The sequence below is a fragment of the Mixophyes fleayi genome, chromosome 10, assembly GCF_038048845.1.
Source record: "Mixophyes fleayi isolate aMixFle1 chromosome 10, aMixFle1.hap1, whole genome shotgun sequence".
Lineage (NCBI taxonomy): Eukaryota > Metazoa > Chordata > Amphibia > Anura > Limnodynastidae > Mixophyes > Mixophyes fleayi.
The window spans coordinates 104,409,901-104,428,686 of NC_134411.1; the positions used below are offsets into that span (position 1 = coordinate 104,409,901).

The 18,786-nt window shown below is 55.0% G+C and overlaps 1 protein-coding gene across 1 annotated transcript; it reads right to left on the minus strand.

Annotated features, from left to right (window-relative positions):
• Positions 1–832: 832 nt before the first annotated feature.
• Positions 833–16,071, minus strand: CSNK2A2 (casein kinase 2 alpha 2). Its single transcript, XM_075187461.1, has 12 exons — positions 16,066–16,071; positions 15,863–15,991; positions 15,567–15,668; positions 12,886–12,936; positions 12,555–12,614; positions 6,319–6,402; positions 6,056–6,166; positions 5,877–5,978; positions 3,386–3,486; positions 3,146–3,294; positions 2,755–2,844; positions 833–2,434 (listed from the first exon to the last, which is right to left on the minus strand). The coding sequence occupies exons 1-11, from the start codon at positions 16,069–16,071 to the stop codon at positions 2,771–2,773; spliced, it is 969 nt and encodes a 322-aa protein (XP_075043562.1). The 3' UTR covers positions 833–2,434; positions 2,755–2,770.
• Positions 16,072–18,786: the final 2,715 nt, after the last annotated feature.

Below are 18,786 nucleotides of genomic sequence, written 5' to 3' on the forward strand. Positions count from 1 at the left end.
GGACCGGACACACACACAGATCCTCCGTCCACACTGACCGGACGCGCACACAGATCCTCCGTCCACAAGGACCGGACACACACACAGATCCTCCGTCCACAAGGACCGGACACACACACAGATCCTCCGTCCACACTGACCGGACGCGCACACAGATCCTCCGTCCACACTGACCGGACGCGCACACAGATCCTCCGTCCACACTGACCGGACACACACAGATCTTCCGTCCACAAGGACCGGACACACACACAGATCTTCCGTCCACAAGGACCGGACACACACACAGATCCTCCGTCCACAAGGACCGGACATACACACAGATCCTCCATCCACAAGGACCGGACACACACACAGATCCTCCATCCACAAGGACCGGACACACACACAGATCCTCTATCCACAATGACCGGACACACACACAGATCAGATCCTCCGTCCACACTGACCGGACGCGCACAAAGATCCTCCGTCCACACTGACCGGACACACACACAGATCTTCCGTCCACAAGGACCGGACACACACACAGATCTTCCGTCCACAAGGACCGGACACACACACACATTCTCCATCCACAAGGACCGGGGACACACACAGATCTTCCGTCCACAAGGACCGGACACACACACAGATCTTCCGTCCACAAGGACCGGCCACACACACACATTCTCCGTCCACAAGGACCGGCCACACACACACATTCTCCGTCCACAAGGACCGGACACACACACACATTCTCCGTCCACAAGGACCGGACACACACACAGATCCTCCGTCCACACTGACCAGACGCACACAACCTACAGAAGAAAAGAAGGGCAGCCCAAAGTGCTGAACAGAGGTATTTATAGATTGGATTCCAAGTGGGTGGGAGACCACTCAGCCTAGGGCCAAGTCTGTACCTAACATCTCATGCCCAGATGGGCCCTTCACTGCTGTCGGGCACTGGATGGATAGATGAAACAATGGGCCCCAACCCACCTGAGAAAAGCAGGAGAAAACAGGGGTTACAGCTGAGGTGCAACCAGAAAGGTCTGTTATCATTGCGACATTCCACATCTTCATATACACCAAGGTGTTTGTATAACGTGTAGAGGCAATTCGAAGAGGGATTACCCACAATGCAAGTCTCCTCAATCACAATCAAGGCCCTTAGGAACCGCAGGCCATGAGGAGCTCTGAGCTGCAAAACATGGCTACAGGCTGGGGGCTCGTCCTGCGTCCAGGGAGCCAGACGCACGTAGAAAAGTGTGGAAAATACCAAATAACACTGTAATCAATAGAGCTTTGCAGTGAGTCGCTAGCACAGCACTTTGTGACCCTTGTTTACTCATTTAACATAATAAAAAACACTTGTTTTCCACCCAGATAAATGTATTTAGTAACTTGCATCCCAGAACTCATTGCACAGGCAGCAGATCTGAACGTACGTACACCAGGACCTGGTCTCCGAGGTAGCTTTAGAACACGCGCTAAGAGCGGGGTGAAACCAGACTGGGTGAGGAGGACATCACAAATCATCACCAAACCTCTCAGCGCTGGAGCAAGGGGTTACGTGATGTTTTGCAGCTCTCCAAGCAATGTGACTGGAAGGGGTTAATGTAATGTATATGGAAGATGACGGCTACAGACAAACTAGACATTCACCTGCAGTAACCAGTGTGTGAAAGCCCCCCCAAACTGAACGCCCTGCACCTGCAAACCCCAACCTTCCTCTCCAGTGGTCTTGTTCAGCACGATGAGGGAATCGGTAACCCCAAAGCCCCTCCACTCGCAGTGACAGGCAGACGCCAAGGCAAATTACTCAGGAAACACAAAATTAAGACTGGTAACAGCCCAGAACGCTGAATCTTGGCATCATAACTTAAAACGTCCCTGGATATTGGTCATAAAAACGAAAACAAAAGCAACGGTGTTGGGGATATTGCTGCTTCAAGAGAGGTGGGTCTACTGTATTCGGTGAGTAACACCCTGTAACATACCACTCACAACTAATAACTGGGGTCCCGGGGGCCCCTAACTCCATTCTTATCTACAGCTGGGCCCTTCTTAACTTGCAAAAAGGCTCCGCTCACCTTGGTTAGACCTGACAACCCTACAAGGAAGCTCTGTCCAAAAGGCAAAGGGTTAAATCAAGGTACACAGAAGCTTCCTGTCCTCAGACATAACAAAGGGCAAGGGGAGGGCTGAGGTTTTGGGCCCCCAGGTTTCAACCATGGCTGTTTCTGTCTTGTGGGGGCTGCGTCAGAGACAGCCTGTCCATCGCAGTCTCTCGGTAACATAAGGGGTGCTGGGTTCTGGTGCCGCTGTGATCAGCAACATAAACTGTCCTCGTACTGTCCACATTCACTGCGGCCGATACCAGGAAGTGCTCCAGTGCGTACGCCTGGTTCTGCTCACGGAAACAAGGTGATAACACAGCAGCGGCGCCCTGCGGACGGGGAGAAAGGACAGGAAGTCACGTGTCATGCAGCGGTGCCAGTATGTTAGACCTGTAATAAACCATAACCCAGCGTGTAAATAAACCGTGACACATTGGGACATCTGTACCCCACGTGTCCCAGACCAACCTTCTGCAGACACCGGAGCTAGCTCGATATATATATATATATATATATATTACTCACACACTCTGCTTCTATTAATCTGTATAATACAAAGCCATGACCCCTCACAGTTTCCACAAGGTCCTGTGATTTGGGGCGCTCCGATCACACCCACCCCCATTTCCGCTGTGGTTACAATCCTTACCCACAATCCCCAGTCCTCATCGCGCTGTCGACAGGCTGCCAGGGAGCAGATTGCCGTCTGTCTGCGCTTGCTGTTCCTTCACTACAGGATCTGAGGAAGGACAAAGACACAATGAGGAGTCGTCACAGAGGACGGGGGGGAACATACAGCAAACACAAACGGCCAACACTTGCGCAGACTGTTCCTGCGATACCCACTGATACACCAAGAGGAGGAAGACAATGACCAATCATCTGCTTCCTCCTGTCGGCAGCGACACACACTTGTGAATTATGGACCCCCAACACCTCTGGGGGCCACATGACGGAAATGTAACCAGTATTATTATCAACAAAAAGCGAGGGGGAAAATGTACACACACAGTAGGAGTGACAGTAAGACAGGGACTCACAGAAGTAGGGATGCTCCATGGCTTCACGCGCTGTGAGTCTCTGCTGATGGTCGTAGCGCAGTAACTTATCCAGCATGTCTAGAGCCTCCGCACTCACCAAATGACGGTTCTCACTGTGCAGGAAATTCTCCCAGCGTTTCCGCGAGTGTCTGTGGATCAGGGAGATCGTGGAGGAGGCACTTAGCAATTAAGAATTCAAATTCCACTCTCACACTAGTTACGTAAAAAGTTTCTACTCACTGTCCCAGGATGTCATTGAAATGAGGATCCAGTTCTATGTGATACTTCTTCAAGTATCCAAACAGGTCATCAGTGCCCAAGACTTTAGCGATGCGCACAAGCTGCAGAAACACAAGACCCCGAGTAAGTGACAGACGCAGAAAACAATATACTGCGCATATGTTATGACCGATAGGTTACGAAGGCCAGACACTATGTGCTGGTTATTGCTGAGGACTGAGGAATAATATCGTGGGCATTACACGCATTATATTACTGAGTAAATGTTGTGCAGTACACGTTACCCTGTAAGGGAATATACCCAAACCACACACAATATAGTTTCATTGCACACCGTTCATCTGTTCACAGATTGCTGTTAATAAAAATAATTCTACACCACGGTGCTTCATATAATTAACATTTACCGTTAAAACACTGACACACCTCCCTCCACCATATATATATGTAACGCCCACTAGTGGCATTTTAGTAAACCCTGCACCCCAGTGAATACAGGAGGGGTCACCTTGAGGGTAAGCTAGGTGTTTGTGAAAGTGACCCAAACTGGTTGGTATGGTGAGAACCCAGCCCAGCCTGTGAGACTGAGTGAGAGGATGGAGGGGCTGTCAGAAAGGGGGGAAAGAGATTGCCTGGGAGTGTGAGCGCGGTGACTGCGTAAGGGCAAGTACTGTGTGCCTGAACCACGGGAGAGTCCCCAGAGCAGAGACCCCTGGAGAGAAGGGGGGAATTGCTGCAAGTGGCTGCATGTAGGAGCTGCATATGTGTTGGAGATAAGCTACACTGTGATTCTGGTTGAACTGTGAGTAGCTGTGGAACTACTGTGACCAGGAGAACCTGGTATGTACTGTGATAAAACCAGCAGTGTGGCTGCATATACAGAGGGGAGGAGTCCCTAATCCCAGTGAGGGGGGAGAACCTCATATCACTAAAGAGAACCCCAAGAGAGAGGGGAATATTTTGCATGGAAGAGACCCTGGAGTGAGGGTTGCTGCAAGAGGCGTGGTAGCTGAAGTGTCAGAGCCAGGGGCTGAGGGTACACAGAGAGAAGTGTCAGAGCCAGGGGCTGTGCTACACAGAGAGAAGTGTCAGAGCCAGGGGCTGTGCGTACACAGAGAGAAGTGTCAGAGCCAGGGGCTGTGCGTACACAGAGAGAAGTGTCAGAGCCAGGGGCTGTGCGTACACAGAGAGAAGTGTCAGAGCCAGGGGCTGAGGGTACACAGAGAGAAGTGTCAGAGCCAGGGGCTGAGTATACACAGAGAGAAGTGTCAGAGCCAGGGGCTGTGCGTACACAGAGAGAAGTGTCAGAGCCAGGGGCTGAGGGTACACAGAGAGGAGTGTCAGAGCCAGGGGCTGAGGGTACACAGAGAGAAGTGTCAGAGCCAGGGGCTGAGGGTACACAGAGAGAAGTGTCAGAGCCAGGGGCTGAGGGTACACAGAGAGAAGTGTCAGAGTCAGGGGCTGAGGGTACACAGAGAGAAGTGTCAGAGCCAGGGGCTGTGCGTACACAGAGAGAAGTGTCAGAGCCAGGGGCTGTGCGTACACAGAGAGAAGTGTCAGAGCCAGGGGCTGAGGGTACACAGAGAGAAGTGTCAGAGCCAGGCTGAGTGTACACAGAGAGAAGTGTCAGAACCAGGGGCTGTACGTACACATAGAGAAGTGTTAGAGCCAGGGACTGTGCGTACACAGAGAGAAGTGTTAGAGCCAGGGGCTGTGCGTACACAGAGAGAAGTGTTAGAGCCAGGGGCTGTGCGTACACAGAGAGAAGTGTTAGAGCCAGGGGCTGTGCGTACACAGAGAGAAGTGTCAAAGCGCAGGAGAGAAATCCTCCCCGCAGAGGAGGGTTGAGCTGCAGGTGAGAGTTACACAGCGTGTGTCAGAACTGCATTACAAAGAAGCTGCCTGCCTGTTAGCATCCATGTGAGTGCCCCTGCAGAGGAGAGTGAACTGAAGTGGTGTATGGAGTACTGGTGTGTAAGAGACATGTGAATTATGTTATATTACATCTAGATAACATTAAGAACTGTAAAGGAGGAGAAAGGAGATATATTTGTAACCATATTCGTATTGCTCATGAAGAACTGTGCTGGAGAGAGTAAGGAGCTGTATATATATTTCTTTCTTAATGCAACCATTATGATTATCGTGCTGGAGGAAGAGGAGTGTAAATAAAGAGTTCAGTTTGTCATAGAGATGATCTGGTGCCCAAATTATTGTGACGTTTATTGCACTGCACAACCAAGTGACATCACCTGTGTCCCAATACTTACAAAGAAACACCTGCATGTGCAGGGACCCCCTGGTCATTTACACCCATGCCAATCAGCTAGCCAGGGCTAGAGAAGGAGGTGCACTGTGTAACAACTGCACTCCACACAGTGTAAGGGGGTGAGAAACATATATATATATAAATAAACAAACATATATATATATATACACACACACACACACACACAGTATATAACCATCCTTTACAGAGATATTTACACACCTGATCGTAGTTGTCCTGACCGTGAAAAAACGGCTCCTTGCGGAAGATCATACTGGCCAACATACAACCAAGACTCCACATGTCCAGGCTATAATCATACATCTGCAGAGGACAGCAGAACATGTCAGGGGTACAGAGGGGGCAGAGGGTAGACAGACAATGGATCAGCTTTCACTTACCTGGTAATCAACCAACAACTCGGGGCCCTTGAAGTATCGAGAAGCAACGCGCACATTGTACTCCTGTGCCGGATGGTAGAACTCCGCCAAACCCCAGTCTATCAAACGAAGCTGGAAAACAGGACAGGTGGACAAGCGGGATGAGGAGAGGAGCTACAACGTGGATTATCTCCACTTCCCAATAGGTTTATGGTGTACGGAGCTGCGCACATCACGTAACTCATACATAGGAAGACAGGAAGAGAGAGACACACTCCCAGTACCTTCTTATGCTGGTGATCAATCATGACGTTATGGGGCTTCACGTCTCGGTGCATCACTCCTTGACTGTGGCAGTAATCAAGAGCCTGTACAAGGGAAAAGTTCAAGTGAGACATTGAATCTGAAGGCATCCCGATGTCTAACACAGCAAACGATAATAAGCGCTCATGTACAGGACAACTGGAGAAAACCTGCGACGTGCGCCCTGCGCTGCACAGTCAGCAGAAGATCTCCAGGAGGAAGTGAGTCCTAACTCATGACCAGATCATGTTCAGAGAGTCCATTACGCTTACTACATAGGACTAGGACACGAAAAGGACTGATAGATTGATAGCACTTTCTCGAATGTGCAGGGAGACGTGTGACAGGGACAGGGGAGAATATGCTCCAGGGGGACGTGTGACAGGGACAGGGGAGAAGATGCTGCAGGGGGACGTGTGACAGGGAGAGGGGAGAAGATGCTGCAGGGGGACGTGTGACAGGGGAGAAGATGCTGCAGGGGGACGTGTGACAGGGACAGGGGAGAAGATGCTGCAGGGGGACGTGTGACAGGGACAGGGGAGAAGATGCTGCAGGGGGACGTGTGACAGGGACAGGGGAGAAGATGCTGCAAGGGGACGTGTGACAGGGACAGGGGAGAAGATGCTGCAGGGGGACGTGTGACAGGGAGAGGGGAGAAGATGCTGGAGGGGGACGTGTGACAGGGACAGGGGAGAAGATGCTGCAGGGAGACGTGTGACAGGGACAGGGGAGAAGATGCTGCAGGGGACGTGTGACAGGGACAGGGGAGAAGATGCTGGAGGGGGACGTGTGACAGGGACAGGGGAGAAGATGCTGCAGGGGGACGTGTGACAGGGACAGGGGAGAAGATGCTGCAGGGGACGTGTGACAGGGACAGGGGAGAAGATGCTGCAGGGGGACGTGTGACAGGGACAGGGGAGAAGATGCTGCAGGGGGACGTGTGACAGGGAGAGGGGAGAAGATGCTGCAGGGGGACGTGTGACAGGGAGAGGGGAGAAGATGCTGCAGGGGGACGTGTGACAGGGACAGGGGAGAAGATGCTGCAGGGGGACGTGTGACAGGGACAGGGGAGAAGATGCTGCAGGGAGACATGTGACAGGGACAGGGGAGAAGATGCTGCAGGGAGACGTGTGACAGGGACAGGGGAGAAGATGCTGCAGGGAGACGTGTGACAGGGACAGGGGAGAAGATGCTGCAGGGGGACGTGTGACAGGGACAGGGGAGAAGATGCTGCAGGGGACGTGTGACAGGGACAGGGGAGAAGATGCTGCAGGGGACGTGTGACAGGGACAGGGGAGAAGATGCTGCAGGGGACGTGTGACAGGGACAGGGGAGAAGATGCTGCAGGGGACGTGTGACAGGGACAGGGGAGAAGATGCTGCAGGGGGACGTGTGACAGGAAGAGGGGAGAAGATGCTGCAGGGAGACGTGTGACAGGGAGAGGGGAGAAGATGCTGCAGGGAGACGTGTGACAGGGAGAGGGGAGAAGATGCTGCAGGGAGACGTGTGACAGGGACAGGGGAGAAGATGCTGCAGGGGGACGTGTGACAGGGACAGGGGAGAAGATGCTGCAGGGGGACGTGTGACAGGGACAGGGGAGAAGATGCTCCAGGGGGACGTGTGACAGGGACAGGGGAGAAGATGCTCCAGGGAGACGTGTGACAGGGACAGGGGAGAAGATGCTGCAGGAGATGTGTGACAGGGACAGGGGATAAGATGCTGCAGGGGGACGTGTGACAGGGACAGGGGAGAAGATGCTGCAGGGGGACGTGTGACAGGGACAGGGGAGAAGATGCTGCAGGGGGACGTGTGACAGGGACAGGGGAGAAGATGCTGCAGGGGACGTGTGACAGGGACAGGGGAGAAGATGCTGCAGGGGGACGTGTGACAGGGAGAGGGGAGAAGATGCTGCAGGGAGACGTGTGACAGGGAGAGGGGAGAAGATGCTGCAGGGAGACGTGTGACAGGGAGAGGGGAGAAGATGCTGCAGGGAGACGTGTGACAGGGACAGGGGAGAAGATGCTGCAGGGGGACGTGTGACAGGGACAGGGGAGAAGATGCTGCAGGGGGACGTGTGACAGGGACAGGGGAGAAGATGCTGCAGGGGGACGTGTGACAGGGACAGGGGAGAAGATGCTGCAGGGGGACGTGTGACAGGGACAGGGGAGAAGATGCTGCAGGGGGACGTGTGACAGGGACAGGGGAGAAGATGCTGCAGGGGGACGTGTGACAGGGACAGGGGAGAAGATGCTGCAGGAGATGTGTGACAGGGACAGGGGAGAAGATGCTGCAGGGGGACGTGTGACAGGGACAGGGGAGAAGATGCTGCAGGGGGACGTGTGACAGGGACAGGGGAGAAGATGCTGCAGGGGGACGTGTGACAGGGACAGGGGAGAAGATGCTGCAGGGGGACGTGTGACAGGGACAGGGGAGAAGATGCTGCAGGGGGACGTGTGACAGGGACAGGGGAGAAGATGCTGCAGGGGGACGTGTGACAGGGACAGGGGAGAAGATGCTGCAGGGGGACGTGTGACAGGGACAGGGGAGAAGATGCTGCAGGGGGACGTGTGACAGGGACAGGGGAGAAGATGCTGCAGGGGGACGTGTGACAGGGACAGAGGAGAAGATGCTGCAGGGAGTTGTGTGACAGGGACAGAGGAGAAGATGCTGCAGGGGGACGTGTGACAGGGACAGGGGAGAAGATGCTGCAGGAGATGTGTGACAGGGACAGGGGAGAAGATGCTGCAGGAGATGTGTGACAGGGGAGAAGATGCTGCAGGGGGACGTGTGACAGGGACAGGGGAGAAGATGCTGCAGGAGATGTGTGACAGGGACAGGGGAGAAGATGCTGCAGGGGACGTGTGACAGGGACAGGGGAGAAGATGCTGCAGGGGACGTGTGACAGGGACAGGGGAGAAGATGCTGCAGGGGGACGTGTGACAGGGAGAGGGGAGAAGATGCTGCAGGGGGACGTGTGACAGGGACAGGGGACAAGATGCTGCAGGGGGACGTGTGACAGGGACAGGGGAGAAGATGCTGCAGGGGGACGTGTGACAGGGACAGGGGAGAAGATGCTGCAGGGGGACGTGTGACAGGGACAGGGGAGAAGATGCTGCAGGAGATGTGTGACAGGGACAGGGGAGAAGATGCTGCAGGGGGACGTGTGACAGGGACAGGGGAGAAGATGCTGCAGGAGATGTGTGACAGGGACAGGGGAGAAGATGCTGCAGGGGGACGTGTGACAGGGACAGCGGAGAAGATGCTGCAGGGGGACGTGTGACAGGGACAGGGGAGAAGATGCTGCAGGGGGACGTGTGACAGGGACAGGGGAGAAGATGCTGCAGGAGATGTGTGACAGGGACAGGGGAGAAGATGCTGCAGGGGGACGTGTGACAGGGACAGGAGAGAAGATGCTGCAGGGGGACGTGTGACAGGGACAGGGGAGAAGATGCTGCAGAGGGATATGTTACAGGGACAGGGGAGAAGATGCTGCAGGAGATGTGTGACAGGGACAGGGGAGAAGATGCTGCAGGGGGACGTGTGACAGGGACAGGGGAGAAGATCCTGCAGGGGGACGTGTGACAGGGACAGGGGAGAAGATGCTGCAGGGGGACGTGTGACAGGGACAGGGGAGAAGATGCTGCAGGAGATGTGTGACAGGGAGAGGGGAGAAGATGCTGCAGGGGGATATGTTACAGGGACAGGGGAGAAGATGCTGCAGGGGGATATGTTACAGGGACAGGGGAGAAGATGCTGCAGGAGATGTGTGACAGGGAGAGGGGAGAAGATGCTGCAGGGGGACGTGTGACAGGGACAGGGGAGAAGATGCTCCAGGGGGACGTGTGACAGGGACAGGGGAGAAGATGCTGCAGGAGATGTGTGACAGGGGAGAAGATGCTGCAGGGGGACGTGTGACAGGGACAGTGGAGAAGATGCTGCAGGGGGACGTGTGACAGGGACAGGGGAGAAGATGCTGCAGGGGGACGTGTGACAGGGACAGGGGAGAAGATGCTGCAGGAGATGTGTGACAGGGACAGGGGAGAAGATGCTGCAGGGGGACGTGTGACAGGGACAGGGGAGAAGATGCTGCAGGGGGACGTGTGACAGGGACAGGGGAGAAGATGCTGCAGGGGGACGTGTGACAGGGACAGGGGAGAAGATGCTGCAGGGGGACGTGTGACAGGGACAGGGGAGAAGATGCTGCAGGGGGACGTGTGACAGGGACAGGGGAGAAGATGCTGCAGGGGGACGTGTGACAGGGACAGAGGAGAAGATGCTGCAGGGAGTTGTGTGACAGGGACAGAGGAGAAGATGCTGCAGGGGGACGTGTGACAGGGACAGGGGAGAAGATGCTGCAGGAGATGTGTGACAGGGACAGGGGAGAAGATGCTGCAGGAGATGTGTGACAGGGGAGAAGATGCTGCAGGGGGACGTGTGACAGGGACAGGGGAGAAGATGCTGCAGGAGATGTGTGACAGGGACAGGGGAGAAGATGCTGCAGGGGACGTGTGACAGGGACAGGGGAGAAGATGCTGCAGGGGACGTGTGACAGGGACAGGGGAGAAGATGCTGCAGGGGGACGTGTGACAGGGAGAGGGGAGAAGATGCTGCAGGGGGACGTGTGACAGGGACAGGGGACAAGATGCTGCAGGGGGACGTGTGACAGGGACAGGGGAGAAGATGCTGCAGGGGGACGTGTGACAGGGACAGGGGAGAAGATGCTGCAGGGGGACGTGTGACAGGGACAGGGGAGAAGATGCTGCAGGAGATGTGTGACAGGGACAGGGGAGAAGATGCTGCAGGGGGACGTGTGACAGGGACAGGGGAGAAGATGCTGCAGGAGATGTGTGACAGGGACAGGGGAGAAGATGCTGCAGGGGGACGTGTGACAGGGACAGCGGAGAAGATGCTGCAGGGGGACGTGTGACAGGGACAGGGGAGAAGATGCTGCAGGGGGACGTGTGACAGGGACAGGGGAGAAGATGCTGCAGGAGATGTGTGACAGGGACAGGGGAGAAGATGCTGCAGGGGGACGTGTGACAGGGACAGGAGAGAAGATGCTGCAGGGGGACGTGTGACAGGGACAGGGGAGAAGATGCTGCAGAGGGATATGTTACAGGGACAGGGGAGAAGATGCTGCAGGAGATGTGTGACAGGGACAGGGGAGAAGATGCTGCAGGGGGACGTGTGACAGGGACAGGGGAGAAGATCCTGCAGGGGGACGTGTGACAGGGACAGGGGAGAAGATGCTGCAGGGGGACGTGTGACAGGGACAGGGGAGAAGATGCTGCAGGAGATGTGTGACAGGGAGAGGGGAGAAGATGCTGCAGGGGGATATGTTACAGGGACAGGGGAGAAGATGCTGCAGGGGGATATGTTACAGGGACAGGGGAGAAGATGCTGCAGGAGATGTGTGACAGGGAGAGGGGAGAAGATGCTGCAGGGGGACGTGTGACAGGGACAGGGGAGAAGATGCTCCAGGGGGACGTGTGACAGGGACAGGGGAGAAGATGCTGCAGGAGATGTGTGACAGGGGAGAAGATGCTGCAGGGGGACGTGTGACAGGGACAGTGGAGAAGATGCTGCAGGGGGACGTGTGACAGGGACAGGGGAGAAGATGCTGCAGGGGGACGTGTGACAGGGACAGGGGAGAAGATGCTGCAGGAGATGTGTGACAGGGACAGGGGAGAAGATGCTGCAGGAGATGTGTGACAGGGACAGTGGAGAAGATGCTGCAGGGGGACGTGTGACAGGGACAGGGGAGAAGATGCTGCAGGGGGGCGTGTGACAGGGACAGGGGAGAAGATGCTGCAGGGGGATAAGTTACAGGGACAGGGGAGAAGATGCTGCAGGGGGACGTGTGACAGGGACAGGGGAGAAGATGCTGCAGGGGGGCGTGTGACAGGGACAGGGGAGAAGATGCTGCAGGGGACGTGTGACAGGGACAGAGGAGAAGATGCTGCAGGGGGACGTGTGACAGGAAGAGGGGAGAAGATGCTGCAGGGGGACGTGTGACAGGGACAGGGGAGAAGATGCTGCAGGGGACGTGTGACAGGGACAGGGGAGAAGATGCTGCAGGGGGGCGTGTGACAGGGACAGGGGAGAAGATGCTGCAGGAGATGTGTGACAGGGACAGGGGAGAAGATGCTGCAGGGGGACGTGTGACAGGGACAGGGGAGAAGATGCTGCAGGGGACGTGTGACAGGGAGACACTCACCTTCAGTAGCTCGTACATGTAATACCGGATATCGTAGTCCGTCAGGATTTGATACAACTGCTGTAAGAATAATAACACATTAATCAGTGCTGAGATATTCTGAGGGAAATAAGAACCACTCAGAATCTCAGTCAACCAGTCACACACAAGCCCTAATCAGATGAGATTCCGCCATGCAGCACGAGAGCCGAGCGGTTGGATAATACCCAGCGTACACTGGGAAGAGACCATAATGATCCCATCCACTCTGACCTTTCAGACCTACTGGCCGACATTCACACACAGACAGTAGAAGCCACCTCCCAGCAAACACTGCGTCTCTCGGACTTACCTTGAAGTCTGTATTATTGATGTATTCGAACACTAGAGCCGGAGTCTTGGACTGTGGGAAATTAAGTGACAATGTGTTTCCAATGCGCACAGATATCATTATTAGCACCAACAATATTTTTTTACAGCTTTCCAATATAAAGTTTTCTAACCACCGTTGTTCTTGTTGTCTTTCCTGGTACAACCTCCTATAGGTGTGGGCTGAAACCAGGTACTTTATACAGAACAGATCCTGAGCACCATGACCGTCATTAGATAATAACCAGGAGCTTCAGCATCTGCCCACACGGTACCTCTAAGAAGGCCCCTATGTAACACCCCAATAACTGAAGATCCTAGCAGACACCTCCCCCTTCAATGTGTGACTAGCAGTGCCCCGAGGATACCTGCCTGTGCCCATGAGACTGTGCCCCCCCAGTATACCTGCCTGTGCCCATGAGACTGTGCCCCCCCAGGATACCTGTCTGTGCCCATGAGACTGTGCCCCCCCAGTATACCTGCCTGTGCCCATGAGACTGTGCCCCCCCAGGATACCTGCCTGTGCCCATGAGACTGTGCCCCCCAGGATACCTGTCTGTGCCCATGAGACTGTGCCCCCCAGGATACCTGCCTGTGCCCATGTGACTGTGCCCCCCCAGGATACCTGCCTGTGCCCATGAGACTGTGCCCCCCAGGATACCTGCCTGTGCCCATGAGACTGTGCCCCCCCAGTATACCTGCCTGTGCCCATGAGACTGTGCCCCCCCAGGATACCTGCCTGTGCCCATGAGACTGTGCCCCCCAGGATACCTGTCTGTGCCCATGAGACTGTGCCCCCCAGGATACCTGCCTGTGCCCATGAGACTGTGCCCTCCCAGGATACCTGCCTGTGCCCATGAGACTGTGCCCCCCAGGATACCTGCCTGTGCCCATGAGACTGTGCCCCCCAGGATACCTGCCTGTGCCCATGAGACTGTGCCCCCCAGGATACCTGCCTGTGCCCATGAGACTGTGCCCCCAGTATACCTGTCTGTGCCAATGAGACTGTGCCCCGAGGATACCTGCCTGTGCCCATGAGACTGTGCCCCGAGGATACCTGCCTGTGCCCATGAGACTGTGCCCCGTGGATACCTGCCTGTGCCCATGAGACTGTGCCCCCCCAGGATACCTGCCTGTGCCCATGAGACTGTGCCCCCCCAGGATACCTGCCTGTGCCCATGAGACTGTGCCCCCCCAGGATACCTGTCTGTGCCCATGAGACTGTGCCCCCCCAGTATACCTGTCTGTGCCCATGAGACTGTGCCCCCCCAGGATACCTGCCTGTGCCCATGAGACTGTGCCCCGAGGATACCTGCCTGTGCCCATGAGACTGTGCCCTCCCAGGATACCTGCCTGTGCCCATGAGACTGTGCCCCCCCAGGATACCTGCCTGTGCCCATGAGACTGTGCCCCCCCAGGATACCTGCCTGTGCCCATGAGACTGTGCCCTCCCAGGATACCTGCCTGTGCCCATGAGACTGTGCCCCCCCAGGATACCTGCCTGTGCCCATGAGACTGTGCCCCCCCAGGATACCTGCCTGTGCCCATGAGACTGTGCCCCCCCAGGATACCTGCCTGTGCCCATGAGACTGTGCCCCCCCAGGATACCTGTCTGTGCCCATGAGACTGTGCCCCCCCAGGATACCTGTCTGTGCCCATGAGACTGTGCCCCCCCAGGATACCTGCCTGTGCCCATGAGACTGTGCCCTCCCAGGATACCTGTCTGTGCCCATGAGACTGTGCCCCCTCAGGATACCTGCCTGTGCCCATGAGACTGTGCCCCCCCCAGGATACCTGCGTGTGCCAATGAGACTGTGCCACTCATTATACCTGCCTGTGCCAATGTGACTGTGCCACTCATTATACCTGTCTGTGCCAATGTGACTGTGCCACTCATTATACCTGTCTGTGCCAATGTGACTGTGCCACTCATTATACCTGCCTGTGCCAATGTGACTGTGCCACTCATACCTGCCTGTGCCAATGTGACTGTGCCACTCATTATACCTGCCTGTGCCCATGTGACTGTGCCACTCATTATAGCTGCCTGTGCCCATGTGACTGTGCCACTCATTATACCTGTCTGTGCCAATGTGACTGTGCCACTTATTATACCTGCCTGTGCCAATGAGACTGTGCCCCCATATACATGCCTATGCCCATGTGACTGTGCCACTCATACCTGCCTGTGCCAATGAGACTATGCCTCCCCCATTATACCTGCCTGTGCCAATGAGACTGTGCCCCCCCAGTATACCTGCCTGTGCCAATGAGACTGTGCCCCCCCAGTATACCTGCCTGTGCCAATGAGACTGTGCCCCCCCGTATACCTGCCTGTGTCAATGAGACTGTGCCCCCCCCACAGTATACCTGTCTGTGCCAATGAGACTGTGCCAATGATGTGACTGATGTGAGTGTATTCTCTGTACAATGCCGCAGAATTAGTGGCGCTATATAAATAGATGATGTTGGAGTGTGTAAGCATCATGTCTATTACCCACCAGGTAACAATGTAACCTTAACCAACCACTGTAAGGTGTGAAACCCCTGAACATATCTGACCAGTCCAGTATGTACTCGCCAGTCCTGTCCAACTGACCAGCACATGGAATACATAACACTGGGGTCTGCCCAATACTAGGAAACAGACTCCTCAGTACTTACCACAGGGTCCTTAATGGTGTCCAGCAGCCGTATGATGTTTGTGCCGCCACGCAAGTTCTCCAAGATCTTCACCTCTCGCTTTATTTTCTTCTTCTTCACAGGCTACAAAAACACCAGATATTTACTATATGTCAGAAGCTGGGGGTACAAGACAGGCAGCAGGGAGGGGAGAGAGCGAAATAAAGGCTGGAACATTGGTGACAGAACCAGTGTTAGAAAGGGACAAGAACGGACATAAGGACAGTAGCCGGGAGGTAGGTGCGGGGTGACGGAGGTGACGCAGAAGATGAGCGCACCTTAAGGATCTTAACCACGACCCTCTCGTTATTGGTGATGTTTATAGCTTCAAACACCTCGCTGTACTTCCCACGTCCCAGCTTCCTCACAAGCTGATAGTCCTCCTGGTTCCTGCAAAGGAGACAGATCTACAGTCAGCCCAAAGCCAGCTGAGAGTAACAAGGACCAAGTGAGGGGGGAGAACGGGGGTGCAGTATTGTACCTTCATCCTCCCCTCTCTCTATATTACACCTCCATCCTCCCCCCTCTCTATATTACACCTCCATCCTCCCCTCTCTATATTACACCTCCATCCTCCCTTCTCTATATTACACCTCCATTCTCCCCCTCACTCTATTATACACCTCCATCCTCCCCTCTCTCTATATTACACCCCCCCATCCTCCCCCCTCTCTATATTACACCTCCATTCTCCCCCTCTCTATATTACACCTCCATCCTCCCTTCTCTATATTACACCTCCATTCTCCCCCTCACTCTATTATACACCTCCATCCTCCCCTCTCTCTATATTACACCTCCATTCTCCCCCTCTCTATATTACACCTCCATTCTCCCCCTCACTCTATAATACACCTCCATTCTCCCCCTCACTCTATAATACACCTCCATTCTCCCCCTCACTCTATATTACACCCCCCATCCTTCCCCCTCTCTATATTACACCTCCATCCTCCCCTCTCTATATTACACCTCCATCCTCCCCTCTCTCTATATTACACCCCCATCCTCCCCTCTCTCTCTATATATATATTCCACCTCAATCCTCCCCTCTCTATATATATTCCACCTCCATCCTCCCCTCTCTCTCTATATATATATTCCACCTCAATCCTCCCCTCTCTCTATATATATTCCACCTCCATCCTCCCCTCTCTCTATATATATATTACACCACCATCCTCCCCCTCTCTATATTACACCCCCCCATCCTCCCCTCTCACTCTATATTACACCCCCATCCTCCTCCTCACTCTATAATACACACCCATCCTCCCCTCTCACTCTATATTACACCCCCATCCTCCCCTCTCTCTATATATATTACACCTCCATCCTCCCCTCTCTCTATATATATATTACACCCCCATCCTCCCCTCTCTATATATATTACACCTCCATCCTCCCCTCTCTCTATATTAAACCTCCATCCTTCCCTCTCTCTATATTACACCTCCATCCTTCCCTATCTCTATATTACACCTCCATCCTCCCCTCTCACTCTATATTACACCTCCATCCTCCCCTCTCACTCTATATTACACCCCCATCCTCCCCTCTCACTCTATATTACACCCCCATCCTCCCCTCACTCTATATTACACCTCCATCCCCCCCCTCTCTATATTACACCTCCATTCTCCCCTCTCTCTATATTACACCTCCATCCTTCCCTCTCTCTATATTACACCTCCATCCTCCCCTCTCACTCTATATTACACCTCCATCCTCCCCTCTCACTCTATATTACACCCCCATCCTCCCCTCTCACTCTATATTACACCCCCATCCTCCCCTCACTCTATATTACACCTCCATCCTCCCCCTCTCTATATTACACCTCCATTCTCCCCTCTCTCTATATTACACCTCCATTCCTCCCTCTCTCTATATATATATTACACCCCCATCCTCCCCTCTTTTTACTGCACCCCAATCCTCACCCTCTCTACAACCCATCCTCACCCCCTCTCTACACCCCATCCTCACCCCCTCTCTACACCCCATCCTCACCCCCTCTCTACACCCCATCCTCACCCCCTCTCTACACCCCATCCTCACCCTCTCTCTACACCCCATCCTCACCCTCTCTCTACACCCCATCCTCACCCTCTCTCTCTGCACCCCCATCCTCACCCTCTCTCTACACCCCATCCTCACCCTCTCTCTCTGCACCCCCATCCTCACCCTCTCTCTCTGCACCCCCATCCTCACCCTCTCTCTCTGCACCCCCATCCTCACCCTCTCTCTCTGCACCCCCATCCTCACCCTCTCTCTCTGCACCCCCATCCTCACCCTTTCTCGGCACCCCCATCTTCACCCCCTCTCTGCAGCCCCATCTTCACCCCCCCCCTCTCTCCACCCCCATCCTCACCCAGCCTCTCTTCACCCCCAGCCTTCCTCCCCTCTCTCCACCCCCATCCTCACCCAGCCTCTCTGCACCCCCAGCCTTCCTCCCCTCTCTCCACCCCCATCCTCCCCCGCCTCTCTCCACCCCCATCCTCCCCCGCCTCTCTCTCCACCCCCATCCTTCCCCTCTCCACCCCCATCCTCCCCCTCTCTCTCTTTACCCCCCATCCTCCTCTGCACCCCCATCTTCCCCCTCTCTCTTTGCCCCCCCAACCTCCCCCCTTTCTCTTTACCCCCCCACCCTCCCTCTTTCTTTTTACCTCCTCTCTCTCTTTAAACGCCATCCTCTTCCTCCTCTCAGTACCCCATCCTCCCCCTCCTCTCTCTGCACCCCCATCTTCCCCCCTTTCTCTTTGCCCCTCCCAACCTCCCCCCTTTCTCTTTATACCCCATCCTCTTCCTCCTCTCAGTACCCTATCCTCCCCCTCCTCACTCTGTACCCCCATCCTCCCCTTCCTCTCAGTATCCCCCATCCTCCCCCTCCTCTGTACCCCCATCCTCCCCCTCCTCTCTGTACCCCCATCCTCCCCCTCCTCTCTCTGTACCCCCATCCTCCCCCTCCTCTCTCTGTACCCCCATCCTCCCCCTCCTCTCTCTGTACCCCCACCTCTCTGTACCTCCCCTTCCTATCTGTACCTCCCCATCCTCTCTCTGTACCCCCCATCCTCCCCCTCCTCTCTCTGTACACCCCATCCTCTCTGTACCTCCCCATCCTTTCTCTGTACCCCCCATCCTCCCCCTCCTCTCTGTACCTCCCCATCCTCCCTCTGTACCCCCATCCTCCCCCTCTCTC